Source organism: Gouania willdenowi, chromosome 4 (genome assembly GCF_900634775.1).
Source record: "Gouania willdenowi chromosome 4, fGouWil2.1, whole genome shotgun sequence".
In the NCBI taxonomy this organism is placed as follows: Eukaryota; Metazoa; Chordata; class Actinopteri; order Blenniiformes; family Gobiesocidae; genus Gouania; species Gouania willdenowi.
This window is the reverse complement of record NC_041047.1, coordinates 19215006-19242967: the sequence shown is the minus strand read 5'-3', so window position 1 is coordinate 19242967 and position 27962 is coordinate 19215006. Positions and strand designations below refer to the sequence as shown.

General features: G+C 37.9%; 1 protein-coding gene across 8 annotated transcripts; it reads right to left on the bottom strand.

Moving 5' to 3' along the window:
* Nucleotides 1-21: 21 nt before the first annotated feature.
* On the bottom strand, nt 22-27962 carry LOC114462472 (collagen alpha-1(III) chain). Of its 8 annotated transcripts, XM_028445333.1 has the most exons (65): nt 27876-27962; nt 24179-24277; nt 22089-23052; nt 21919-21996; nt 20749-20811; nt 19959-20078; nt 19252-19290; nt 18485-18538; nt 17846-17899; nt 17546-17653; nt 17406-17459; nt 16988-17041; nt 16862-16906; nt 16613-16666; nt 16475-16519; nt 16324-16377; nt 16213-16257; nt 15590-15643; nt 14322-14366; nt 14169-14222; nt 13676-13720; nt 13427-13480; nt 13234-13341; nt 13108-13161; nt 12949-13002; nt 12506-12550; nt 12363-12416; nt 11930-11974; nt 11756-11809; nt 11528-11581; nt 11389-11442; nt 11237-11290; nt 11072-11125; nt 10923-10967; nt 10762-10806; nt 10407-10514; nt 10273-10326; nt 10122-10175; nt 9877-9930; nt 9653-9760; nt 7610-7663; nt 7423-7530; nt 7201-7251; nt 6868-6921; nt 6540-6593; nt 6388-6441; nt 6162-6269; nt 6029-6082; nt 5097-5150; nt 4877-4930; nt 4739-4792; nt 4608-4661; nt 4367-4420; nt 4222-4275; nt 4030-4083; nt 3896-3949; nt 3761-3814; nt 3622-3639; nt 2545-2607; nt 2143-2310; nt 1878-2013; nt 1664-1770; nt 872-952; nt 571-777; nt 22-352 (listed from the first exon to the last, which is right to left on the bottom strand). In XM_028445333.1, the coding sequence occupies exons 3-65, from the start codon at nt 22122-22124 to the stop codon at nt 200-202; spliced, it is 4209 nt and encodes a 1402-aa protein (XP_028301134.1). In that variant the 5' UTR covers nt 22125-23052; nt 24179-24277; nt 27876-27962; the 3' UTR covers nt 22-199. The 8 variants fall into 8 exon arrangements, 6 of the variants coding, with proteins under 6 accessions (XP_028301134.1, XP_028301130.1, XP_028301131.1 ...); XM_028445329.1 differs by having other exon boundaries at nt 21919-23052; XM_028445330.1 differs by lacking the exon at nt 24179-24277 and having other exon boundaries at nt 21919-23052; nt 27876-27954.

Here is a 27962-nt window from a genome sequence, read left to right as displayed (position 1 = left end):
TAGTATAAAAGTACTGGTTCAAACATAAGATCTGACAACTTTACAATCCAATAGATATTAAACAAAAACTGCATCATACGACAATGCTCAAGTTAACACGTTCAAACATTGCTAAGGCCAATTAAAAAACAAACAAACAAACAAAAAACATAAACAAAAACTCTCCAGACGCTTAAAAAACAAAAAAAAACTATATCGGTTACAAAAAGCAAAGCGGCCCCAAAACTACAGTGAGTTCACAGACAGTGTGTGATGAGTTACTGGTTTCTAGACCCAAATCCCTGACTGGGAGGAACTCCATGTCACCTCGATGCAACTCAGTGCTTCCACGAACCCTCACGGTTACCTCCACCTGCAGAAAAAAACATAAAATACATGAAAAAGACATTTGTAATCCTTGTTTCATCATCCATTCCTCTGGCAAAAACCTTATTTAGCGTGTGAATAGGATACTTCTTTTTTCTCCTGAAAAGTGATTAAATCATAAAATATCATCAATATGGCTGAATGTCAAAGTTATTGGATAGGAAACAAGTTGGTAAATAATAGTTACTAAATCTGAAGTTATACCCGACTGTCTTGTCTGAACAACATGACATTGTGTGAGTCAATTTTTTTGCCGCAGTCTCCCATTAGGTGAATATTCACGCTATTCAAATCAGCGCCTGCAGCGTTGGGCTGGTTTAGGGCGTAGCTAAGCCTGATGTGTTGGAAAGACATGTGGCTGTGCAGCCGTAGAAACCTCAGCTGGACCACGTCTAAGCCAGTGTACTCCATCTATATGGTATAGACAGAAAAGGAATAGAGGTATGCAAAAGGATTTGATTTGTTTTATTAAGCTAATTTAAACCTGAATGTGTGGCTGTCTGACCTTATTTTTACTTTGCTGCTGTGTAAACCATTGCATAGATGTATTCCAGTTCTTCACATCTGCTTCCCACATCATTTTTTCCTAATGAATAGGGAAATACATGTTATTAATAATATTGTCAAAAAAAAAATGCATGGTCCATACATAAGAGCAGACATAGGCAACAGGCGGCCCAGGGGCCAACATGCAGCCCTCGGGTCTAATTTTGTGCGGCCCCCAAAACAAAATTGTAATTCACGAGGTTGGAAGTTATATGAAGCCCAGCAATATAGCACACAAAACGACAGCAAAATGCACAAAATGTCATCAAAAGTACACAAAATGAGAAAGACACACTAAACAACCACTTGAACACAACGACTGCAGAAACATACACAAATTGACTTCGAAGACTCACAAAATGCCAACAAGATTGCACAGAATGACGACAATGACACACAAATATAACAAAAACACACAAAGCCACACAAATTCACCATATTCACAAGAAAATAGACAAAATCAATTCAAAAACTCACGAAATGTCTAAAAACTCAACAACAAAAAACAAGAAAACCCACACAAAAGGGCTACAAAGACCAAAGCCTTTGTTCTTTCCTGTGTTAATTAATGCTCAGATTGGTCTTTATTCTAAATGCAAACATGAATGTTGATAATGTGGCTCTCGGATCAGACAATCACATTTTTGTGGCCCCGCTCTGTTAGAAGTTGCCCATCCATGCATGAGAGTCAAAGATAGCATTCCTGACTGATGCTTTTGTTTTGTGGTCTTAAGCATTCATGTTAGATTACCTGTGGATGTACAGGATCAATGCATGTTGTTCCTCCTGCAGTGAAGTTACAGAAAACCCTCAGAGCATCATAGGGACATCCTTGGTTGGGGTCCATGTAGAAGTAACCTGGAGTGTAATGGACTTTAATACTGTGATTGATTTGGTACATATGACGAATGGCAACAACAGAAAGACTGGTATCTGGTATATGAGCTGATTTTAAACCGATTCACCATCCATCAGATGTGGATTTATGAGTTTCAGCTCATAGCAGGTGGTGCCCGGATCATCTTTGGTTCCCCGAGGCCAGCTGAAGTCTTCCATAGCTTCATCTTTTTCAGACCATCTTCGAACCACTGCCCTCAGTGTCTGTGGAGAACATCAGGAAGTTACACACACACGGACAACTATCCAAATTTAAAAACATATACTCAAACTTGTGAATTAAAAAAACTGTGTAGCTATTAGTATGCATAGATCAGGGAAATGTATACCAGCCTTTTGCTGTTCTTTCTTCTGCTTGAGGAGACCAGAGGCTTGCCTCGTCTCCAGACCATATCCCGATCTTATTTTGTGTCCATATTCATTTCTCAGTCCATGTCTTGATCCAGGTTTTGAAACTTTTTTTTGTTTTAGCCTGATTTTTCCTGGCACACCAGGACGACCCTAAATAAAGGTGTAACTTGTGAGTTTAACCTGTTTATACTATGAAGCTGAACTCTGCATAGATGACAACAAAATAGCATACCATTAGCATTATATAGTTATAAAACTCATAATTTCATTTCATTCAAGGTTTTCTGTATTTTTAGTTTTTTAATCATGTCAACAGCATTAATACATGCACAACTGTAGCAACTAGGCAATGAGACTAACTGAATGGTTAAGTTCAGGTCTTACTGGTGGCCCATGATTGCCCTTTATTCCTTTTGGTCCTCTGGTGCCATTAAAACCTTTCATTCCCTGTAAAGACAAAAACAAACATCCATAACATAAAATCAGGATTATATATTCATTCATGCTGTAGATAAGGGATGGGCAACTCTATCACAGCAGGGGCCACAAAAATATGATTTTATCTCATCGGGGGGCCACATGATCAACATTTATGTCAGCATTTAGAATAATAACCAATATAAGCATTAATATTGTCTGTGGTTTTTATGTTTTGTCAGTTTTTAGTCATTTTGTGTGTTATTGGAATTATTACATGTTTTTTTTGTGTGTGTTTTTGATGTAATTTTTCATATTTTTCTTTCATTTTTGGCAGTTTTGTTGTCGATTTGTGTGTTTTTGTGATCACTTTCTGTATTTTTGTTGTTGTTTTCTGTATTTTCCTGTCATTTTGTTAACAGCTTGTGTGTCATTGGAGCTATTCTGTAGTGTGTTGTTCTTTTGTGTGTTTGTTGTAATTTTGTTTATTTAAGTGGTTGTTGTGTCTGTCTTTGTTGTCATTTTTGTTTTATGAGTCATTTTGTGTATTTTTTTTATTTTTTTTTTTAGTGTCTTTGTGCATTTGTGTACTTTGTGTATTATGTTGGGCTTCATATTCCTTCCAACTTCTTGAATTACAGTTTTTGGTGTTTTTGCTCTGGGGGTCACAAAAAATAGACTGAGGGCCAGATGTGGCCCCCAGGCCACCAGTTGCCCATGTCTGCTGTAGATGAAGTAGATTTTACACAATTTTCTAATTTTGTTTTGCAGATTAAGCTACAAGTATGAGCTCTGTGTGTGGCTTACTGTTGTCGTTCGAAGTTTTACACATGAAAAGCATGAAATGTTTCTTTCTACACCAATGACACATATTCTAAGTATATCAAAACAGGGAATAAATTTAGACTAGAAATGCACTATGGATAATAGCAGTTTGACAAATGTGTAGGGGGCTTTAGGTCAATCTTTCATTAAAGAGGGTTTTCAAAATATTATCACACTCCCAAATGCCTAACCTTATGGGTAATGCTAATAAAATGGTACCTTTTTTCCTGGGAGTCCCTGTAAAGAAGAACAGAACATGTCAAATTAATCACTTTTTAGGTGTATTAGGTTTATTAAACACAACCAATTCACATCGTGCAGCAAATCATTTTAAACAACAGAGTATAATGTAACATACACGTATCCCATTGAAGCCTTGATGACCACCTGGACCACGAGGACCAGTGTCCCCCTGTAGAATAAAAAAAAAATCAAAAGTCGTTGGCTTAAATAAATAAGTCAATGCATATTTAAAACACAATGCTAGTTTTACCGGTTTTCCCTTAAGGCCTGTTTCACCATTTAGTCCCAGCAAACCAGGATTTCCCTGTGATTAATGAAATAGAAACGATGCAGAACATCTAAAGTTAGGCATTTGCCTTTTTATTATTTATTATTTTAACAGACCTTTATCCCTTGTGGCCCAGTGGGTCCCTGTATCCCAGGGTCACCAGGTAGACCCTGCAACCACAAAAATAGGATTATTTACTTTATTATACAATAAAAAATAAAAAATAAAATGTTGACAGATTGATCAGTATTCATAGTGGTGGATTATTGTTCATATTTGAGTTAAAATGTACTGTGTTATATAATTACCATCAAGCCATGATGTCCAGATTCACCATACAGCCCAATCAGTCCTGTAATACCCTGTTTAAAGTCAGAATAATGTTCACATGACCTAAACATTTTACAAAATTAGGTGGTGAGTGTATTTTTCCCATTAATGAAATAAGGAAACCTTTGGTCCAATTGGTCCACGAGGTCCCTTTGTACCTTCTGTTCCAGTTTCACCCTAATAGGTACAAATAGATTACACCAACACCTATTTCCTTTATTTCCTGTCAAGCAGCTTTGAATCAAATTAAACATACAACAGTTTCCCAGTGTTAATAAAATGAATATGGATTGTAAAGGTAATATAGATTTTTTTTTTCTTTTAATGAAATTAAAAGTAACTATCTGTAATGTGTGATTCATACCTTTATACCACCCGTTCCAGTGTGGCCTCTCACCCCAGGAGGCCCAGATTCTCCCTATAACACATTTTACTTAATTACTAAACAATGATGCAACAAAACTATATCATTTAGCATTTATATTCTAACATTACCGTATTGCCAGGTCTGCCTGGGGATCCTGGAGCTCCTCTAAAGCCATTATCCCCCTTTAAAATAAACATGTAAAATGATTTATTTAGAATTATATCTTGAGCGTTGCATCATTTGAAATGATATGAATACTGACATACCGGATCTCCTTCATTGCCCTCAACACCCAGCAAACCATCTAAACCACTCAGACCCTATAAATAAGATAGCAAAACAATAAACATGCAATCAGAAAAAACACATTCCCGCATTTCTACTTACTCTAAATTTCACTTAATGTAACGTTTTGGTTGACTTCTTACAGTTGAATATTTGATAATGATTTGTTTGGGAGGTTTATCTGTTAGAACGGATACTTGCAGGTTTTCCGCGTGGCCCAGCAGGTCCTGGTTTCCCTGACATGCCTTCAGCTCCCTGTGACAAAATTATCAGGACAAGTTTAAGGACCAGATACAACTTGTGGTCTAGGGTTTAGACAGAATGAAACTTGCATTTTTATTGAATTTTTTTTTTTACAAAGATGGTGAGCAAAATTAATGTAAACTTAATGGAAGATGGATCCCACGTCTGGGACTGATTCTGTTGGAAGTTTTGTCCCCCAAAAGGTAAATTTTTTTTTTCTCCATTCCTATGAACAATTACTTTTTAAATTTTAATGATTTATTCTTTTGCTGTGATGAGTGTCATAGTTGATACAGTATTATAGTTGTATTTTATAAACAACAATGAATGAAAAATAAAGTGTTTAATAAAGATAAGGTTAAAAAAATAAAATAGGGTCACTATCTTTTGAGAGAATGGCTCCTAAAATCTTTGTTTAGTGTCTTTTTGTCCTATCATATGAGAGTTTTTAAATATGTGATTATATAATATTAATGTGTAAAAATAAATTCAATTTACCCTCCATTTTACAATTTGGCCTTCATTTTAAGTGTTTCTTATAGTTTATTTAAATATGGGTTTAAAATAAATACAATCTAAAATATTATTTTCCAAAAATAATAGGGGGAAAAAAAAAACATAATTTATTTAATGTTATTTTAAAATAAATTTATTATTTTAGAATTTTTTTAATTAATTATTTTGGAAATAATCTGAGAAAAGTTTTCACATTTTCTATCACTGTGGTCACGTATAGTAGGCCAATACTTTGCCATATTGTCCAATTGGAGGTGGAAAAAATACTTAGAATTGAAATCCTCAAGGGCTTTTAGTTTTTTGGCTGGAGTTGTCTGCGTCAGAATAAATGTATCTGATATACAAACTAACAAAACAAAAATACAACAACTTACAGTTTTCCCAGCTCCTCCTTTGGCCCCTTTCTTTCCACGCTGGGCTTGTTTTCCCTTTAAGAGTTATGAAGACAATTATACCAAAGTGTCATTTATGAAAATTAAATAAGTTCATATTTCACCAAGCATTCACCTTTGACCCTTTTACCCCTTTACTTCCATTAGGACCAGGTGGACCAGCAGGTCCAGGCACGCCTTTGGGCCCTGGTGAGCCAATTATTCCCATTTCTCCATCTGAGCCCTAAGAGTTGAAAAGACAAGTTAGAACATAATAAATATTCATATATACAATAAATAATCACCTTAATAAGCTAGAAATCAACAATTTTGAAGGGTTTGAATTGAAACTGTTTTCTTACCACAAGACCTTGTGTCCCAAGTTCCCCCATAATGCCTTTCTGACCACCCGTTCCCTTGAACAAAATAGTTATATACAAACCCTAACATTGCTGATGTTTCATACCACATACCAATCAACAGCCTGGGGGTGAATCAGATAATCAAATCTCACCATGTCTCCTGTACTGCCCGAAGGGCCGTGCTTGCCTTTTAAACCATGACTGCCCTGGAAAATAGAAACACACACATATAGTAAGATATAGTTACATATTTCTACAACTTTGTATATAGTTTTCACAAGGAGTGTTCAGATTACAAACATTCTAGTTACCAAACTTGATCAAACTTTTTATTTTGTTGCATTACTTTTAGTAAAACACAGAAAAAAGCAGAATATTCATCAATTAATAAATCAAACACTGTTTTTCAACAATCACAATTTTACATAGCAGAATGCAATCTGAGTGACAGCCTCTCAGTGAATGACCAGGACACCCCACCTTTGCTCCAGTTTGTCCAATGTTGCCATCAACTCCCTTTAGACCTGGTAAACCCTGAAAAAGCCATTTGTGTTGTAATGTTTATGATAATTCATGTTTTTACAGGCAAACACAGAAACACAGTGACAGGACATATTTTTGGACATGATATAGATTATAAGTGGCTTTGGGCATTTTACATAGGGTTTATTTGTTGCTTTCTTGTTCAATATCAATTATCAATCATTGCAATAGAATTTTATAGTTCACTGCTTTTAAGTTCCTTTTCCCATAGCTCAACAGCTCCAATATGATTCAAATTCCAAGGTAAAAAAAATTCTAAAATGGACATACTGGTAATGATAATCCAATCATTCCTGGTGGACCCTTAGTTCCAGGAGGGCCCTGAAATTTGAAAAAACACGCTGATGTAAATCAAATAATATCGAGCATGACATAGAGATTACAGTATAGTGTATGTCACCATGACAAATATCTTTTAAGCATTGCATGTTTTTCGGTGAAAAACATAAGGTTTGACAGCGTTTAATTAAAAAGTCTAATTTGTTTACTGACTGCTTGTCCCTGACGCCCTTTTTTGCCTTTAACTCCTGTTACACCAGTGTCACCTCCAGGTCCAAAATTCCCAGGGTTGCCAGACAGACCTTTGGGACCAAGTTCACCCTGTGAATGATACATCTTCATGAAAAAGTGTTAAAATGTTTCCAAGTTTAAATTGATCCCGGAAGTTAGGATGACCAACCTTAAGTCCTGGAGAGGCGTGCGTTCCTCTGTCTCCTGGTACACCCCTATATCCCTGAGAAAGGGTGTTGGAACAGGGGTTCTATTTCATAATATTTTTTCGTGAGATGAATCTCATCTGAAGCCCTCAAAAGCATTTTTCTCAATCTGCCATTCCTGATGGGATGGTGAAACATGTCCGTCCGCCAGGGACACTCCCACCTCCTATAAAAGGAGGAGGCGGACGGGCACACATCATTCAAACACCTCTTCTCATTCTCAATTCTACCAGCTCATTTGTCCACAGATGAATCTTCTTTTAGCCTTCGTTGACGGACACTGATAGGACTGGAGGCACTTGTTTTGTGGACCACACCAGGTCAAAAAGAAGCCAGCCTTGATTACCTTGCCTCCGCTTGGTCAGCGCTGTCCCCGTTTGACGCCACACCACGGTCTCGAACATCTGGGCGTTGGCACACCAGGCGACGGCTCGGCTACAACACTTCTCTCAACGTTCCTGACGGTCTGGCGCACGTTGGCCACCTTGCGGGCGGTCACACTCCAGTGACTGTCCAGCTCCACGCTTGACACCACACCATGGTCCCGAGCTTCCAGACGCCGGTACTCCAGCTGTTGTCTTGAGCCCAACGCTGTCCTCGACGTCCTTCGATGCCCTGGTGCACGTTGGCTTGCACACCTGCTAGCCGTCACGTGGTAGCATTGGGCTATCCACCTGTTCTCCCTGCCTGCGCCAACGCAAAAATGGAGTGCCAAGGCCCCTCTCACCAACGGGCCGGGAAGCTCTGAGGCACGCCTCTGCCAATGCGTAAATAAAATCTCCAGCAAGGACAGCCACCATGTCTGCTCGAGTTGTCTGGGGCTGGAACATGCCCGGCTGGCTGTCAACGTCCCCTGCTCATGTCGGCACTGTGCGGCATTCAACACCAAGAGCCTCCGCAGGAGGCTAGCGCATCAGGGGAGCCAGTACAAGCAGGACCTCTTCCTTCCTCCTCACGGCGTCCCTGCGACAGCGAGAGAAGAGGTGGGCATCTTCATTGACACCACGGCGGCACACGGGTCCAGTGGGGGTTCCAAGCTCGACCTAGCTGCTATCTCCCCGCACAAAGAGGATGTCCTCGTGCTGGACTGTGGAGAGGATGACGGATCCTCCTCTGACCTCCTGTTATCGGGAGAAGATGAGGAAGATGACACTTTCATTACTCCAACCCGGGGTGAGCTGCCCGCCACCTCTGTGGAAGATGAGGGTTCCCCACCTGTCTCCCCTCTCCAAAGCCTGGATATGGTGGACATGTGTAAACATGATGCTGCCCGGCTGGCCATTCCGTGGCCCACCGTTGTGACAAATACCACCAGGTCCAGTTATGAGGGGACAAAGGCTCCCCACATCCAGGGGCGCGCTGAGACAACTTCTCCCCCTCTTTTTTTGAGCTGCTGGTTGAGGTAGCATGTTCCTGGCAGGACCGCCCCTTCAGCAGCATGACCCCGGTGGCCGGTGCCTCATCCCTCGACTGCGAGGTGATGGAGAGCCTCGGAGTACTCCGGATGCCTCCGGTAGAGCCACTCGTCGTGGCACACCAGCTCCCACGGCAGCCTAAAGTGTCTCCCCGCATACCGACATTGCCGCCAAGAGTGGACCGTCTCCAGTCAGACCAGCTTATGCAGCAGCTGCGCTCTCGGTCAGGGCGCTGAATGTCCTCTCTCTGCTTACGCTTCCTTCCATCTCTCATGGGACATTATGTCCTGGTGAGGATGGACAATATAATACACATTTCCCCAGCCAATCAGGATTGGCAAATTGAGAAAAATGCTTCTGAGGGCTGCAGATGAGAGTGTATTCCATAGTCTCACGAAATATTATGAAATAGAACCGGGGTTATGTAAATAACCAAAAATATCTTTATGCCTTTCACTTTGAAGGGAATTACATATTAATTCTACACACCAACAAATCTGTCTGAACTTTGGGCATGTTGGTAACATTACACACCTTGATCCAGAAAGCTAATATGCAGTAAATTAAATGCTAAAAATCACAGGTCCCCACCTGTTTTCCAAATGGCCCCACTGGTCCATGGGGCCCAGGATTTCCTCTTTCCCCTTCTGCTCCTTTTGGCCCTTTTAGTCCAAGAGGTCCGATGTTTCCTTTCTCACCCTAAAAGGTGAATTAAAAAATATTTTTTGCTAACATTTTATAAAATACTGTAACGTTCTCAGATTAGGCTAAAGTCCTTTGATCTAATGATTTCAACTGTATTCATAATTACTCACAGTCTTGCCTTTTAGTCCAGAAGGCCCTTCAGGTCCTCTCATGCCAACTGGACCCTATACACCAAAGATGTTAGCTACTCCTAGAAAAAGCCAGGCTATGGACACAAACCTGCACTAACTCATTACTTTATTAGTCACACCTTGATGGTAATTGTTTGACCACCATTTTTTTATTTAGAATTGTCTGAACACTGATTAAAAAAAGGTGCTAGAACTGTGCTCAGAGCACAGTGTGATCTATCTACCTCCTCACCATCGAGACCAGTTGCTCCCTCCTCTCCAACAGCTCCTCTGGTTCCCTGAGATACAACAAAAGTGAAAAAGTGTACAAGACAACCAATTAAATGTATTTTCAATGCCTTTATCATTTCCACACATATGCATGCTGAGCTTCACCTTTTCTCCTTTATGACCAGTTGATCCAGTCTGTCCTTGAGTACCATCTTTGCCCTGAGTGATCAAAGAATATAAAAATGGTCAATTTTTGTTATCAATCAATGACTTCCTAAAATTAGTTACAAAGGTCTTACAGGGTAACCAGAAACACCATTTGGTCCATTTCCCCCCTGTGGACCAGTGTCACCAGCTTGACCACGAGGTCCTACTTCACCAAATGCCCCAGTGTTCCCTGGTAGACCCTATTGGAAAAATACATTCACATAAACTGCTACTCCTTTGCCAGAGCTTGATTATGATGGAAAGTTATAATTTCAAGAAATAACATTTAGTACATGTCATTTGGCATTATTTGGCATTCTTTTATTTTGCATTAGAAACTTATAATCACATAATGTATTTAACAAGTTTAATAACTGGATATGTGTACTTGGGTTTGATAAAATAAATAAATATATATGCATGGAAGAATCACTGAAATCTTCTTACAGGAAGTCCTTTGTGTCCGTGAGATCCAGGCATCCCCATCTCACCCTGTACATGGTTAAATAATGGCAGTAGTGGAGTTTATTAAAATAATTCCAAGCAACCAGAGAAGGAGTTAACAAAACATATAGAAAACAATCTGTTACGGAAAATAATGAACTCACCTGGGGACCTTGTTTTCCTTTAGGTCCTCTGACACCATTCTTTCCCTTCACACCAGTCAGAATTATATTAGAAACAAAACTGATGTGTTTATGAGGAATGAATGAGTGAATCACAATGTCAGAATAAAGAAAGTTTATGACAGACCTACCTTTAATCCATCTTTCCCTTTTAGTCCATTGTGGCCGTCTTTACCTTGACCTCCCTGAGGAAAACCCATTTAGATGTCCATTCACAAAGATTAAGCACTCTGTATATGTGCTCTACTCTGTAGTGTTTTTTTTTTTTTAATTACTTTTTCTTCTTGATAACTTACTTTCTCTCCAGGTTTTCCTGTTTTTCCCTTCATTCCCCAGCCTCCAGGCTCACCCTGGAAATACACAAAATATTAAAAATGTCACAAATCATATCACATCATATTAAAAAGTCTTTGGACAATTCTACACTAGCTCCCAATCGAACACTCACACTTCCTCCAACAGATCCTTGAAGACCAGGAGACCCCACCTTTCCAGGCAAACCCTGTAAAAGTTCATTGTATTGTAAAATGTTCCCACCAAAGCCAATGAGTTTTAAATCAGTATTTAAACTGAATAAACACACTTACATCTTTGCCAGGAGGTCCAATATCTCCATATCTTCCATTTTCACCGATAGGGCCCTGCAAGAAAATACACATTATATTTTCTATCCCCGCTATTCTGAATTCAAAGGACTCGCTCTTTTTTTTAACATAAAAAATCTGTAATTGAGGGTGATTAGCTTGTCCTGGGCCTTCAAACTTCATGGGATGAGACATGTTTGGACAAATTCTAACAGTGATGGTCATGCTCACCAGAGCTCCACCTGACCCCTCCTGTCCTTTGGCCCCCAAATGGCCTTGAAACCCCTGAAATACATACAAAAAATTGGTAATCTCTCAGCCTCTTAAAAATAACTTTAAAATTTAATAACAATAGAATTGTTTTGTTGAAAGGTCACATGATGCAAAGTAAAGTACATTTTTTACCTTCAGTCCTTTAAGTCCAGTTATCCCGGGTATTCCAGTTCTGCCCTAGTCCAACAGTAAACAGGTGTAAAACAAAGGACCCCCAAACCAGCTAACAATACTTCATAGCCATTGAGAATATCCAAACTGTCAGTGAAATTTGAATCTTTAAATTATTTTAAACACAAATCCCTTTATTTCAAGCTTGTTATACATTAATAGTGATCACAATAATGAATTGGGTTTGGACACATTCAATCTAATGCACAGATCTTTAAAGGCCTCTATTAAATAACTTCAAATGACATATATAGTATGTTTAAAGTCAAATTGTCTTTAAAATCTCCCAAATTACCAAAATACAAATCGTAAATTGTATATGATTCAGTTCATTGCAGATTAATAAATCTGGATCGTCTGGTTAGAGAATAAAAAATAGTAGCCATGCAAGAACCTTAATACCAGGTTCTCCATCGGGTCCCCTTTCTCCAGATTTTCCCATCACTCCCTGCCAGTGGCAAACCAAACATATTGTGGTTAGAGTAGTAACAGAATAAGCATCTGAACTAGGTTTCTTCACCCCTCCCTCATACTCACAAAAGGACCAGGCAGCCCAGAAAACCCTACTCGACCTTCTCGACCCTGTGATGATGGGGAAAATGTCTGTCAATGGCTATTCAACTAATTTATCTCAGTGCAGTGTGGATTTCTATAGAATAATAACTGTGGGACTACTATGTACTTTTTGTGTAAAACAGGCTAAAAAAGCTGATATGTCAACCTCATTTTTTACAATAGGTGTACATAATGAAAGCCTGGTCAAATTATCACTGCCATAAGAAAAAGAGACAACAACAACAAAAATATCATCAATAATAATAACTTGGGATGTGAGGTTGAGAATCCCTGGCCTGTATACAATCACGGTTTAAGGCAAAAATGTAAATACAATTTTATTCTGGTGGAACATTTACAGTATTCGGAAACATACATTCACTGACATTAACAGACTTTGTCAGTCCAGAATGTTTCTCCATTACCTTATCACCTCGAGGTCCAGGAGTCCCTTGAATACCAGTTAGTCCTCGATATCCCTACATCAATATATGTGCAGTAGATCAAAAAGGGGGACATTTACATTTAGTGCATACACTACAGTCTGCGAAACCCTAAATAACCTGAAAGTTAATTGAACCTACCTTAAGTCCGTCTCTTCCCTGCCTCCCTTCCTCTCCCATGATGCCATCAATCCCCTGTAGTGAAGAAAGTGCCAACATGCTCACTATCCTTTGAGTACAACTTTATTCACCCAGTTTGTTTCTCACTTTTGCTCCAGGATTTCCTGCAGACCCCGATGGTCCACTGACTCCCTCAAATCCCCTTAAGCCAAGACACCCTTTTGGTCCCCATTCACCTGGAGTCCCTGGAGGGCCCTGCACTCATACATAACAAGCTAATTAACTGATGGACTAATTCAATAAATCAAGATGAAAAGTTCAAGAAGAACACAAAACTCACCATGTCACCTCTAAACCCTAAATCCCCTTTTTTACCACTGCTGGCTTTGGCTCCCTAATGGTGAGACACACACACACACACACACACACACACACACACACACACGCTCATGAGCAACAGATAGAAACTCATTCAATGCAGCACAAGTCAAGAACACCATGAATAGTACAGCACGGAGAGATTGGCTTTCATTAATCCATCATTAATTGTAACAACAGTCATGGGTGAAATTGCTTTAAGTAATCTTACGGGATCACCTAAGGGTCCTGTCTTTCCTGGATTTCCATTGGCCCCCTGAGATAAGAGAGAGAAAAAACACAGTAGAATGGCATGTTCTCTTTACTCAAACAAATTTTCATATTTCTATTTTCCTGTTTAATCAATGAAAACCACATTTGCAAAGTGTACATTTTCAGTGTCTCTATTAATTGTTGTTTAAGTGATAAACATAGTGTGTGAAAAAAAATGATTGTCTCACATGATGATCTGGTAAACACGCTGATTACTGTCAGCCTAGTAAGTTTCCCAGATCATTTACAGCTTAAATAACCCCAACCCATCAAATGTGATCATTCCTGCTAAACAGATAAATAAGATAGACTGATGCTGATATGATATTGCTTACAAAAGGTGTACATGTGACCAAAAATAGCCTTTTGACCTATTACATGAGCTTCATATTTTAACTAATGTGTGATATTGTTGCCTCTGCTAAGATTTTGGTTTTGATTTAATATCTTACAGGGAGTCCAGGTGGTCCATGTTCACCTATATCTCCTTCATCTCCAAAATTCCCCTGTAGAAACAATGAAAACCCTCAAACTGATGTTTACATATTTTTTTTTTTTTTTTTACTACTACACAGAAACAAACTCTCGACCTATAGAATACTCACTGGGTCACCTTTAGGACCAGCAGGCCCAACTTCTCCTTGTTTTCCCTGGAAAAGGTGGGACATTGGAGGTGATTTTTCTATTCATGACTTACTGTTATAATGTGATTATTTTCTCCATCAGCTCAAGATGTACATTTAACTCTATGATTTAAAGCTGTGTTTTCCTTTTTTTTTCCTTCATAGTAATTACTGAGTACCTTTTACTAGTATAACTCAGCTTCTACTGCCACCTATTGAAACTAGGGATGTAACGATTCACTCAACTCCCGATACGATTCACGATACTGGGTTCACGATACGATTCTCTCACGATTTATTTTACAAAATGAGACTGTAGACAAATTTTTTTTTTTTGGGAAAAAAACTAGAAAATGGTGTACTATTTTCCTTTTATTTTTCATTGTCAAAAGAATTCCTTGATAAACTATTCAAAACAATGCAATTTAACTAAAAATAAATCTTGAATGAAATAAATAAAGGAATAATACAAATGAAAATGAAGCCTATTAATTTAAATTCTGGTTCTATAATAAACAATGCAAAACTGTATAATAGTTCTTTTTCTTTTAAAAGTGCAACTGAAAATGTATTTTGTGCCTTAACAATTGGGCTTTAAAAAAAAAAAAAACTCGATTGCACTGATTTACGTCATATTTGTTTGGACCAGCAGAGGGCGCTGGTAACACAATGGTCAGTTGGCATGCAGATATCTTGCAGTGAAGAAGAGAAGCAATGCTAGCAGACAGAGCTAATAGAAAAACGTGACTTTTACAGATATTCAAGTAATATTACAGATATTCTTTCAGTGCTAAAGGGGTAATGAATCATTTATTAACATATTTAAGAGTAGAAGGCAGCCAGAAAGAAAGTATTAGCAGACTCCGCCCGCCGCCTACACTTGTGGCTTACGATTAATCGTTACATCCCTAATTGAAACTGAGGAATAATTCATTACGCTAGCATGATTACTGAAGGCACGATTCAAAGCAAAATACGTGCTTTAGGTATTTTCAACAACACTTTTTTGGACCAGCTGACTGAAATAGAAGTTTCGTTTAGTTTTTTTAATGTAGTTGGCTACACTTATTGTCTCACAGCACACTAGTGTGAGTGAGTGACACTACAAGGGTGGAAAGATTCACTGAATCTGTGTTCTGTACTTTTCCTCCATCTTTGAAATTGCAATACATGTTTCAGTTTTGTCCAAATTCTATTTTTTGTATTTTCAGTTAGTGACCTACTCATAGTCATAATGTCATTTGTCATACCTGGGGACCATTGATACCAGGAGGCCCAATAGTTCCATCTGGACCAAGTTCTCCCTATAAACAAACAAACAAAAAATTCAAAAAGTTAAATAAATTATTTAAAAACAGCCAACAAACTTTTACAGGGTTGCTGGAAAAAGTGATACAAAAAATAATAATAATAATTATTGATGATTTTTTTTTAAAAATCATTATTTACAGTAAAACAATGTTCTTTTTTGCTTAGGCTTTTAAAATTCCCAACCACAAGTTAGTGGTGTCATTTGTATAGGCAACTTTTTTTATGATTTTGATTCATTTATATCATTAAATCACAAGTCATTAATTCCCACACTTTGGGGAAAAAAGGACTTTGGTAAATGGGCACACAAACTCTGAGTTGAACCAAAGACCTCAACATTGCATCTAACCTTAGTTAGTTTAAGTTCTTTCAACCATTTTCTTGCCAATTGGCGTTGAGAAAATAACAGCAACACAAAAACCAGGCGCCATGATGCCCTAATCTGTTGTAATGCCAGTGTTTCAAGAAGATGTAGAAATAAACAGACTTTACGCTTAGAGAAACAAAACAAACAAACAAACAGAAAAAAGCACTCCCAGCAAACGTCCCATAGCACAATCACCTGTGGTCCAGCTTCTCCTCTCTGACCAAGTCCACCTTGATGTCCCTGATGGAATAAATATTGTTTTAAAATTCATATTTTTTTTCCTTCCCTCATTATAAGTTCACTTACTGGAGGCCCCTTAACTCCTAGGAACCCTTTGGTCCCCCTGGGGCCCATTTTGCCCTGGAAAGAAAAGACAAAAAGGTGTACTTATTTCAAAGTGATAGTAGCTCAATAGTAACTGTAAGCCATCATTAATTTGTGCTGTAATTTCACTTACAGCAGGACCTGGTGCGCCAGTAAAACCTGTAGACCCTATATCTCCCTGAAGGATTTTTTGAAAGCAAAAATGACAGATTTAAACAATGTGACAAGACAGCTACTGAAATTCACAAAACAAGAAGCGTGTGCATAAGACCTTTGGTCCTGGTGGTCCGACTAGACCAGTAGGACCTCTAACTCCAGCTACTCCCTGCAATACAGTGGACAGTCAAGATTTTGGGGTTTAGTTGGAATTACTTTGTACTGCTTTTTTCAGTTTTTAACCACCTGTGAGTATTAATGAATTTAAGTCTACTGTGATGTGCTGATGTGATAACTCAGCAAAAATCAAAAAATCAAGGGGCCATCAATGAACTGCTTTAAAGCCTCTGTAGCCTATACTTACAATGTACCCAGGTACACCAACATGACCTGTGACACCTTTGTTTCCCTGTTTACAGCACAACACAGACATTAGAGACAGGTGAATCACTAAACTTTGGTAAAAGGTAGTTTGGATGCTTCATCTAACCGTATCTCCTTTCCTTCCTCTGTTTCCCTGTGGCCCAATCTCTCCCTGATAGCCCTAGAACAGAAAAAAAGAGCTGTTTGTACACATTCAAGGACACTGAGAAACCTTCACTAACATATACACGAATACGAGCTGCTTGAAATAAGACAATAAATAAGAGAAGTATCAGTATTCTTGAACATCTAAATTTAAACATATGTAAAGAATGTTATTACATTGTCTTTGGTGTGTTTGTCATGTGTCAAAACTAAGACTAGTTTCATTACATTAAAACTAACCACCGTAAAGGTTAGCCCATATGGGTCTGAGGCACTGTGTGTGCGCGTGTGTGTGCTGTCTATCACTGTGTGTTCATCAGTTGTACTTCACCTCCTATTTAGATAAAATGTACACCGTTAGAAGTCCAGGTTACTCTTACCCACTCACCCAGGTCCCCTTTCCTGCCTTTCTCTCCTCTGTATCCCCTCAGGCCCTGGAGAGTGAAGCAGCTAATTAATTAAACAGCTTTTAACATGCAGGAAACCCTGATGTATGAGAGAAAATAGTCAGACTGTTTACCTGTTTGCCAGGATAGCCTTGAGGGCCAGGGTCACCATTCAGTCCCGAGTTACCAGTTATTCCAGGTTCCCCCGGAAGGCCTGGGAACCCTTGAGTTCCTGGACTACCCTGGAGTACGACATATATAAAACATCTTGTTGGTATTCATCTATCCGTCCTTCCTTCCTACCTTTCATCCATCCATCCCTCCTGTAGTTCATATAATTCCTATATTATTTATTAATGCTTTTCAAAGTATTTTACACGCCATAAAACTTTGGTCTAAAGCTGATAGAAATAGAGAAAAGGAAAGATACCTACTAGATTGCCTTGAACTCCTTTTGTTCCTTGCTTTCCACTAATTCCAGGAAGGCCCTATGCAAAATAATAATTCATATTAATAATAATCAGTATACTAGGACAGCCTAGTTTGGAGATCAATTATCCATTTTGATCCATCCTCTTCTTTATACTGCCCCCTTGTGGGCTAGGTTTCAAAAGGCTAGCTCCAAGTTGCCTATAACAACTTCATGAGGATGGTGTTTAAAAAGCTTCAATGGACCAGTGCAAGTGAGTTATTTTGTTATGTAAAAGTGAACCCTTTTCATGATGAAACTTGATACATAGATGTATCTGTCGGTTGCGGAATTCTCAGAATTCCATAATCCAGCTTTTGATAAATCCGAGTCAAAGCCGCGTCATCTTTGTGGCGACATTGGTACAGTTGTCTTTCATAATAACTGTTTTCATCTGTTTTGTACGTATGTGCTTTTATCTTGTGAATACTAATTGTGTCTTTGTGTTTAAAATGAACTCCTGAGTCTGAAATAAAGGATGAATGAATGAATAACAATTATTATTAAATGCAATACAAATAGTGTTTCATGAGCATTTCTTTACTTTGGTTGACTGAAAAACTTTAAATGACTTTTAATGACGTTCATTGTCATATTTACTCACAGTTGGTCCAATATTTCCAGGAATTCCCTGCTTTCCTTGTAGCCCTTTGACTTTCTGAGAATTGAAAAAAATGGTTTTATGGGTGATTTATAAACTTATAAATGAAATGCATTGTCTCTTAAAAACAGCCAAAGAGTACATGATGGTTAATAGCACGGATGTCCCCAGAAAACTTTTTCCACTTCTGATCCGATACCAATATTGCAACCTTGAGTGTTGGCCGATACCGATATTGATCCGATACGATATCAGCACGAATCATACATACTTTTATTACTTATTTTGTAGTGTGGAATGTTAGAAAAGGCTTGATCAAGTGATGTCACTCAAACAGAGAACAGTAGTCAGCAACAGTAGGTATGAGAAAAACTGACCCATTTATTATTAACCAACTGGTTACGTATATTTTAACCTTCAACATAATATCTACAGTATTCTACAATTGAATAAAATAAATTAAAAAATTCTATCATTTTATCGGTTACGATATCGGAGATTTTAGATGCAGTCCGATAAAATCCGATATTTGTTTTCCGGCTGATATCCGACTGATATCGGATATCAATATCGGATCGGGACACCCCTAGTTAAAAAGTTTTATAAACCAAGTCACAGGTGGGACATAAAAGTTTGAGGATCGCTGGTTACTATACAAAAAATGTTAATGTAATAGAATAGAATAAATGCATATATTTATCACGTATAAATCAATCAATCAACCAAAGCATTTCGATAAGAACATTGTGCAAATAAATTAAACATTTTACCGGCCAGGATGAAATCAGCTTCTTGTAGATTGTCTTTTTCTGCAGAGAAAGGGAAATTCAATGAATGTATTGAATGTGTGAATAGATTCAGGGACATACCAACTTCAATGAAATATTTCTTACCTTTTATTTGATTAGTTTACATTAGTTTAATTTCAAATAATCTCATTTTTAGGATCTTTACTATAGGCTTCTGATCTGTGTGAGTTGCATCAGGTTTGCGTTTATTTGTTTTTTAATTTCTGCTTTAATCTGCATATTACCCAGCTTCATCATGAGAGACCCTTACCTGTAAGTTATGAAAAATAATAAGCAGTTTACAAAAAATATCATTCAGCGTTTCTTCTCCTGCAGTAGGATTAGATGCTGAACTGTTGACATTGCTCTGTACATAAATATTATAGTCTTAATTTGCCATCATAAAGTTCATGTTTCTACATCATCAGTAAAGCCATATGTTTACCATAGTACTCACTGGGTTGCATATTTTTCAGACCAATGAGGTTAAAAAAATCAACTTCATGGGAACTGTTCCCAGCGTTAACATTTTTAAAACTTGACTTTGTTGGTTAACAAACCCCTTAACTGTTATATTGGACCACCAGTTTTTTTCTTCTCAGGAACACACTATGAGAAAGGCTGTTTGATCCCACAAACACTCACAAACTCAAATGAAGGATTACAAAAAAAGATACAGCAGTGATTACCTTGAATGCTTCCCATTCTTCTTCTGAGGTTTTCAACACAACAATGGCAGGCATGCCAAATGGACCAATGGGTCCTCTATATCCAGTCTCTCCAGTTCTTCCCATAATGCCCTGATAGCCCTTAGAAGATGATAAAATAAGATAATATATCACTAGTCTGACAATGGGTCATTACAGCATCAACAAATATGCAAAATATGGTAAAGATCAGATTGGTCACAGCGCATCTTAAATTTAAAAAGACAAATTAACATGGGAAACTGACACGCAAACCCATCTTTCATTTGGGAATGGACAAATACGTTGTATTTAAAGTTAAAGTTAAACTGGAGGATGTTAGAGGGTTTTGTACATAGTGTGTACCTGTTGATTTCTGTAGTTTAAATGTATAATGGGTTGTGGGTGTTCTGACAGTGAGACCAGTTTAATAAAAACACAATCCCACACCAACCATCAAATGGGATAAGCTATACCAGTAATGTCCAAACTTGGTCGTTGAGGATTTCCAAATATCAGTTTTTACCATAAATGTTTCCAGATTAATGTGTTGGAGCAGGGATACATTTAAAAGCTACATCTCCACAGTCCAGTAATCCTGGTGAAATCTGTATTTGTGGAGGGTCTTCTTTCATTGTAGAAGTGCATTAATTATAAAGGTAGACATTAGGATCATAGATGGAATAGGGTTTTTAAGTGTGATTCATTTGTTTTATAGCAAGGTCATTTAAGCACAAAAAGCTTCCTAAATACATGCAGCATACATCAAAAAGGAATTCAACTAAACACCAACTTTGTCTCCTTTAAATCCTGGTAGTCCTGGTGGACCTGGTGGTCCTGGCAAACCAGGCAATCCCTAAAGAAAATGTAAAGCATTGTATCTATTTTTGCATTTTCTACAGAAAAAAACACAATTATTTTTGCTTAGGAACAGAGGCAAAGCAAAGTGAGCCATGTCTGAAGGGATCCGTGGGTAAGTGGTGAACTTTTCTTTCATTAAAAACTACATGTCAATAGACATGCCCATAAAACTAGATTACACAGCATTACTCGAGCTCTTTAGCCAAAAAGAGACAATGCATTTTATTTATAAGTTCATAAATCACCCACAATCCCATTCACCATACTTCCTTGCATAAATACACTTGCGCGGCTTTCTAAGAACTAAAGTTGACACAAATGTATGTTACCATTGACGCTGATATCTGGAGTTTCTGAGGAAATTATGTTTATGTATGATTCTTTTGAAATGCGAAAAAACACCTCACTAGTCTTTTACTATGGTCTACTGCCGGAGGTCATTCATATACATTCATGTATATAAGTCCCTCCTTCGTCCTATACAAATGGAAACGATTGCTGAGTGCGCCCAGCCAAGAAGAGTGTCAATCAAAGTGAATGCGCATGCTGCGTAAACTGTGCCTGAAAACAAGGCGGCGCGTCTCAAATGGGTATAACTCTAAGCAGCAGAGTGTCATAGAGGAGCGCCCATTCCCATTCCATGATTGACAACGTATAAAGGTGGCAATCGTGGTGGAGAGACTTTCTGCTTTTAAAAGGATTCAGAACGGACCAGGATTTGGCGACATTTCTCATGGACAGGTGACAAACATGTTTTAATCAAAAGTTATTCCACTCTAACAATAAATGTGTAGTTTTTGTAGTTATGTGACTTATGTTTTTCAATGTGCGTGCACAAACGTAGAGGCGTAGCTTCTGGTAATTTAGCAGAAGCAGGGGAGGAAGTAGAGCTGTTGAGGGCGGGACATCGAGACGTTCTTTCAGAAACTCCAGATAGCAGCTTTAAAATCAAGCTTATGGCAGAATGAGAGAATTTCACACATTGGATAAACATTTCTATTGAGATTGCTTATGTATTTATGACATCATGAAGAGCCTCTGAATGAATAAACAAATATAACAAGGCCCTTGAGCAGTTACTGGACAATGTTAAAAGTCTTACCCTTGGACCTTTGACCCCAGACACTTGTCCCATCTCATGGTCCGTCTCTGAGTAGTTGATAGAATCTAAAGTGTTCACCTGAGGTACAAAATCGAGTGAGGTATGTGTATCCTCTTCATGCACTTCTGTCTTAGAGTGTATCTCAACTTCACCCTCTGCCTCTACCCCACCTTTATCCATCTCTGTCCCACTTCCTTCTTTTGCATCTGGAAAGACTTTGACCTTTGCCTTGGGTGTGATAGTGTCACCCCTTACATTAAAAACCTTTGTGTCATTAGCTGGTATTATGATGGTTGTACTCCTCATTTCAAGGGGACTTGCAGCTGTTCCAGCAGATGCTGTGGACACTGAAACAGTCAGGTTTAGTGCCACCCTACCAGTTTCTGATCTTTGTGGTGACACATCACCTTCTGCCATCTCATTAGCTTCAAAGGAGCGATTGCCTACGACTGAAACCTTTGGTGTCGATGACAACCTCAGGTTCTCACCTTGAATTTCTACCTCTTCTGATGGGTGATCCTCATACTGGGATTCTGATGGTGAATCTAAAAAGACCCCTGATGCTTTGATCTGTGGTTCAGTTAAAAAAGTTGTTTCTGTACTGGTTTTGCTGACATGGGGTTCTGCATTGTTTGCAGACTGAATGCTGGAAACATTTATCTGAAAACTGCCTGAGTCAGTCACACTCATTTTTGAGGAATCCCTCAGGAAGGCTGTCCTGGATGACTGATGAGTTTTTCCTGACCTCTGAGTAGGATGTAGGACACTGACTGGAGGATGCTCGGTTATGATATCCTCCAGTATTTTCATTGTGCCCAATGTGTTATTGACTGCCTCACAAAGCTGCTTGTTTAATGAACAACTAAGATCTTGGTTTTCTCTTCCTTGATTCCTTTTCTTACTTGAAGTCTTTAATTGGTTTTTACCTGGCCTTGCATGTTTGGTTTCTTTGCCAGTTTGGGTTTTTAATAGAGCTACGCTGACACTGTTATGCCTGTGTTGGGCAGGCTGTATGCTCAGAGTGGAAAGGCTCCTTGCTGGATCTGGTTGCTGATTAATTTCAGTGGGATGATTTTGTGCTTTGGATAAAACTGTGATTTCAGGTTGAGAGATCACCTCCTCCATTGATCCAATCTGAAGAAAGAGCGAAACAGCAAAAGCCCCAGTTAATGGACCAATCAAAAGTTGCTGAAAGTTGTATACAATATTGGTCATATCAAAGCATCTTCAATGAGGTCATCTTTTAATGAGAGTTTGTGCACATATAATAAATTAAACCTTTATAGCTATAACTATAGAACTTGTTCAAACCTGACATACCTCTTTCAGGTGGTGCTTTTTTGTTTTACATATATTACAAAACTATAACAATGACTATATACGTACAATAATCATTGTTGCATGGTCTGTGGTCTAGGTCAATGATTCAACTGAATTGTTGATAATTAATGAGTAAATGGATTGATAATCTTTCAACACCTTATTTATTTAGACTACTGGAGGTTCTCCCAATCTGTGTTAAAGTGAAACATCATTTCTTGATGCAGTGTGACTGCAAAAGGTGATATTATGTTTGTCTAAATAAAATAATACAGTGAGCAAGTAACACGTAATCTATCCTTTTGTGTCTTCATTTACATGTTTAGTGCTGAAGGAATCCAAAAGTAACTAAAAGTAATCAGTTACATTACTTGCCTATAGTGATACTTAGAGTAAGCTACTGATTCCATTTTTTTTAACAGTTAATTTGCAGTTGTAGCAAATAACTTTTTTTTTAAAGTAATCCTCCCAACCCTGCAAGTCAAATATATTACGCTTCTAGAAAAGCTCCTGTTGAAGCTTGGGTTAGTAAAGAGCATGAGAGCTATGAGACAATCACAACCTCTCCAAATACTTAACTCAATGACACAAGTGTGTTTTAATTTCTTCTGTAGTATTAAGCTGCTTTTAATGATCGTGTGTGGGTGTGTACAGTTTAAGCCTAATTGATATAATCTCAATGAGAGGCCTGGTAGCTCTGCTGTTGGATAAGCTCAGATCAACCTTTTCACAGTTAAAAGTAGATTTTTACGTCATATCAGCTTTTAGTTGCAGCCATCACAGATGTTTTTATAGTGTCATACGTTTTCAACATTGTGCAAAACATTGAAAACTGTTGAATAGCCAATTACTTTTATAAAGGACCTAATGCTGACTAAATTCTCATGATTGATGAGAAACAACAATGTCCAGGCGAGGTTTCAGTGTTGGATGTTTGCACCTGTTTGTCCGCATTAGGTGAGCCCGAGCTGCTGTTCCAGTTTTGCTCTCCATAGTGCTCTGTGGCTGCTGCTGATGGATCTCCAAGAATAAACATCATCTGTTCACAGTACACACCAAAAACAGAGTAACACCCTCACAATGATGTTTCCAGGAAAGGGACATCCCACCAAACACCCAACGTCATTTAGATGTTCTTTTTTGGGCTAATACTGGTCGGTCCATCTAAACGTGCGTTCACACCGAACGCGACTGTTTTGCGTTTTGGTCACTCCATCACTTCATCACTCCGGTGACACGATCACCAGGGAACAATGTGTGTGTGTGTGTGTGTGTGCGTGTGTGTGTGTGTGTGTGTGTGTGTGTGTGATGAGCCGGTGACAGGGTAGAGAAAAAGAGAGAGAAGGTTGATCACTTCCTTTTAGAGATGTAACGATTAATCGTAAGGCATTTAAAAAATCGATTCATAGGTACCACGGTTCACATCGATGCTCTGAAAATTGAATCGCAGTACTTTTTTTAAACAGCAGAGGGCGCTATATATTAATCCTTCCAGAAGCGGACGTGACGGGCGGAATCTGCTACTATTTTCTTTCTGGCCGCCATTTACTGTTAAACATGCTCATAAATGATTCTTTACTCCTTTAGCACCGAAAGAATATCTGTAATATTACGTGAATATCTGTAAAAGTCCCGTTTTTCTATTAGCTCTGCCTGCTAGCATAGCTTCTCTTCTTCACTGGTGGAATAACTGCATGCCAACCGACCACTGGGTTACCAGCGCCCTCTGCTGGTCTAAACAAATATCTGACGTAAATACAGTAAAATGACTGTTTTTTTTTTTTTTTTTAAAGTCCAATTGTTAAGGCACAAAATACATTTTCAGTTGCACTTTTAAAAAGAAAACGAACTATTTTGCAGTTTTGAATTGTTTACTATAGAACCAGAATTTAAATTAATAGGTTTCTTCTTCATTTGTATTATTCCTTTATTTATTTCATTCAAGATTTATTTTTAGTTAAATTGCATCATTTTGCATAGTTTATCAAGGGATTCTTTTGACAATGAAAAATAAAAGGAAAATAGTACAGTATTTTCCCCCAAAAAATAAAGGAATATTTTTCAGTCATTTGTCAACATTCCCATTTTGTAAAATAAATCGTGAGAAAATCGTATCGTGAACCCAGTATTGTGAATCGAATTGTATCGGGAGTTGAGTGAATCGTTACATCCCTACTTCCTTTCCATCTTGCTCTGCTTTTACGGTTTAAATGATCAACTTACGGAGTTATTAAAGGATACAGTCACTCAGAATGTGTTATGATAAGTAGTTACTGTGGTTTTCAAGACTTTAACCACTTTAATTTTGGAAGTTGAATTGAGGAAGTTGTACAGCTTTCTGCACTGTAGCGGGAGGAAGCAGGGAGCAGCTGCAGCCTCCGCTCTACAGACAGTGAAGGACGGGAGAGTCGTCGCTTAAAGTCACTTAAAAAATTTAAATTTTTCAACTTTGAGCGACGAGGTCGCGCTTGACCTTGTCGCTCAAAACACGCAAGTCATGTCTCTTGAGGGAGGATAACTTGAGGTGAACGCACCTTAAGGCTCGATTTTTTGGACTGTCAAAACTGGTCAAAATTTTGTACCATTATAGTCGTTGAAATTAGGCTAAAATTGGAACGTCCAACTTGGTCCAATTTTAGCCCAATTATGTTGAAGTTGGGTTGTTATTAAACCTTTCAACACAGTCCAAATTTAGCCCAAATATTGTCATAGAAATTGAGTTGTTATTGGACCGTCCAGCTTGGTCCAGATTTAGCACATATGGTCCAAGTTTGGCCCAAAAATTCTCGTTTGTGGATAAATAGCTCAACAATTTTATGCCTTTTATTTGAGCTAATTTGGAGCAAATCAGCCAAAAAAAAATTGAAGAAAAAGTATTATAGCAACTTCAAACATAACAGCCCTCAAACATAAACCAAAAATACAAATCTGATCCTGGTACAAGTTGACCACAAACGTGTCCACAATTATGTATTACATTTTGGTAACCTAAGATGTAACGCTTTTAATCAATTCATTAACTAATGAACAAAATTCTACCAAAATACATCTTGAGTGCATAGTACTACAACGAGAGTAAAATGACTTTTCACCTTTCACTTTTATACCAAATTTTGACGTTGTTTAGACGTATGGCAAAGACGTCTTTTCAATGGCTTTTCAACCATATTTTGCTGGGTGAGACTAAGTCAAGTAAGTCACTTTTCACGCGTTACTAAAATTGTTACATAGAATACATTAGTCTCATTCAATTACCTTAAACTTCAAGTATTGCCGATGTGCTTTGCTGTTTTTGAAGTTAGAGAACATACCATCACCATCTCATACATGTTATATTAGTTTCAAGTTTCTGTCTCTGTTTTTGGGTCAGAATTTTGTGTGTGTCTCTGCAGATGTAAACCTGAGTTGTTTTCCTGCCTCCCTGAGGTCTCCACTCAGGTGTTCCCAATCTTTCTAATTATCTTCCTAGCACTGATAAAAGCCTTCTTTCACTTTTTGTATAAATTATAGTTTCTGTTTGACACTATTCCTGGCAGCAGAATTGTAATGAAAGGGAAAACCAATCATCTTTATATTAGACGTCAGCAGTTGGGCTTGGTGTACTTCCCACCAATGGACTAAAAATATTAGATGTAGTTGCATGTACAGTATATAGACTGAATAAGAATAAGATGAATTAATTGGAACACAAGTTCAAAAATTATTCCAATAAAATAAATGTCTTCTCAAGTAAAATCAAGAGAAAACTCAAATTATACTGCAAGTATGCTGTTAAAAAGCCACCATGTCTGAAACTGTGGGGGTTTTTTTAAACAATGACCACTAGGGTTCATCAGAGTCAACCATAAATTGTTCCAATTTTGATTTCACAATATTCCCTATTCTGAGGATTTTGAATATTTATGAGTTTTCTGCAATGCACCTGGGAAATCGGGAAACTGGAGTGGGAAATCTTAAACCTCAATACTTTGACAACAACAAATGCAGTAGAGAGAATGTTTTTTTTTTTTTTGTTTTTTTTTCCATTAATCAACAACAACGAAACAGCAGCAGCACAACAACAACAACGGTCATCCTTAGAGCTGCATATCATTTCACATTAATCAGAAATGTGACTTGAATATTTTCAATGGGTAATTTAAAAAGAAAATCTGTAATGTGTTGGAGAAAAAAAAAACACTTTCTTTTGCGCTCATTTTCTCCATATAACACACACATATAAATGGGAAAAACCTGATGCTGAAATTTCAAAACTGCACTATGCAACAAAAAGTGTTGTTGTATACTCAAAAAAACAAGAGGATTCCCCGCACATTATTATTATTATCAGTAAGATATTTTTTTCACTGCTGATTAAAAAAAAGGTGTACTCAAACATTTACCCTTGATTTTTTTTTCATATTCACCTGTGGCTCTATTGAGTCAATTCTATGAGGTGTTTTCACAAAAACAACAAAACAAACTGAACCCAAAAAGTAGTAACAGTTTTGTGAACCAATGTTGCTTAAAAGCTTTTTTTTCCCCCTAACCCACTTGGTTAAAACCAAAACAAGAAAGAAAAAAACAGCAATATAAAATCAGAATATGATTATATCCATCTGAAAATGTTTGTAATAAAGATGACTTGCGTAACTTACGTTGTTTAGTAGGAAAAGCACCACAACAGAGCCCTGCATGATTTCAGGTAAAGGTAAAGGTAACTCCTGGACTCATCTGTCTCAAGA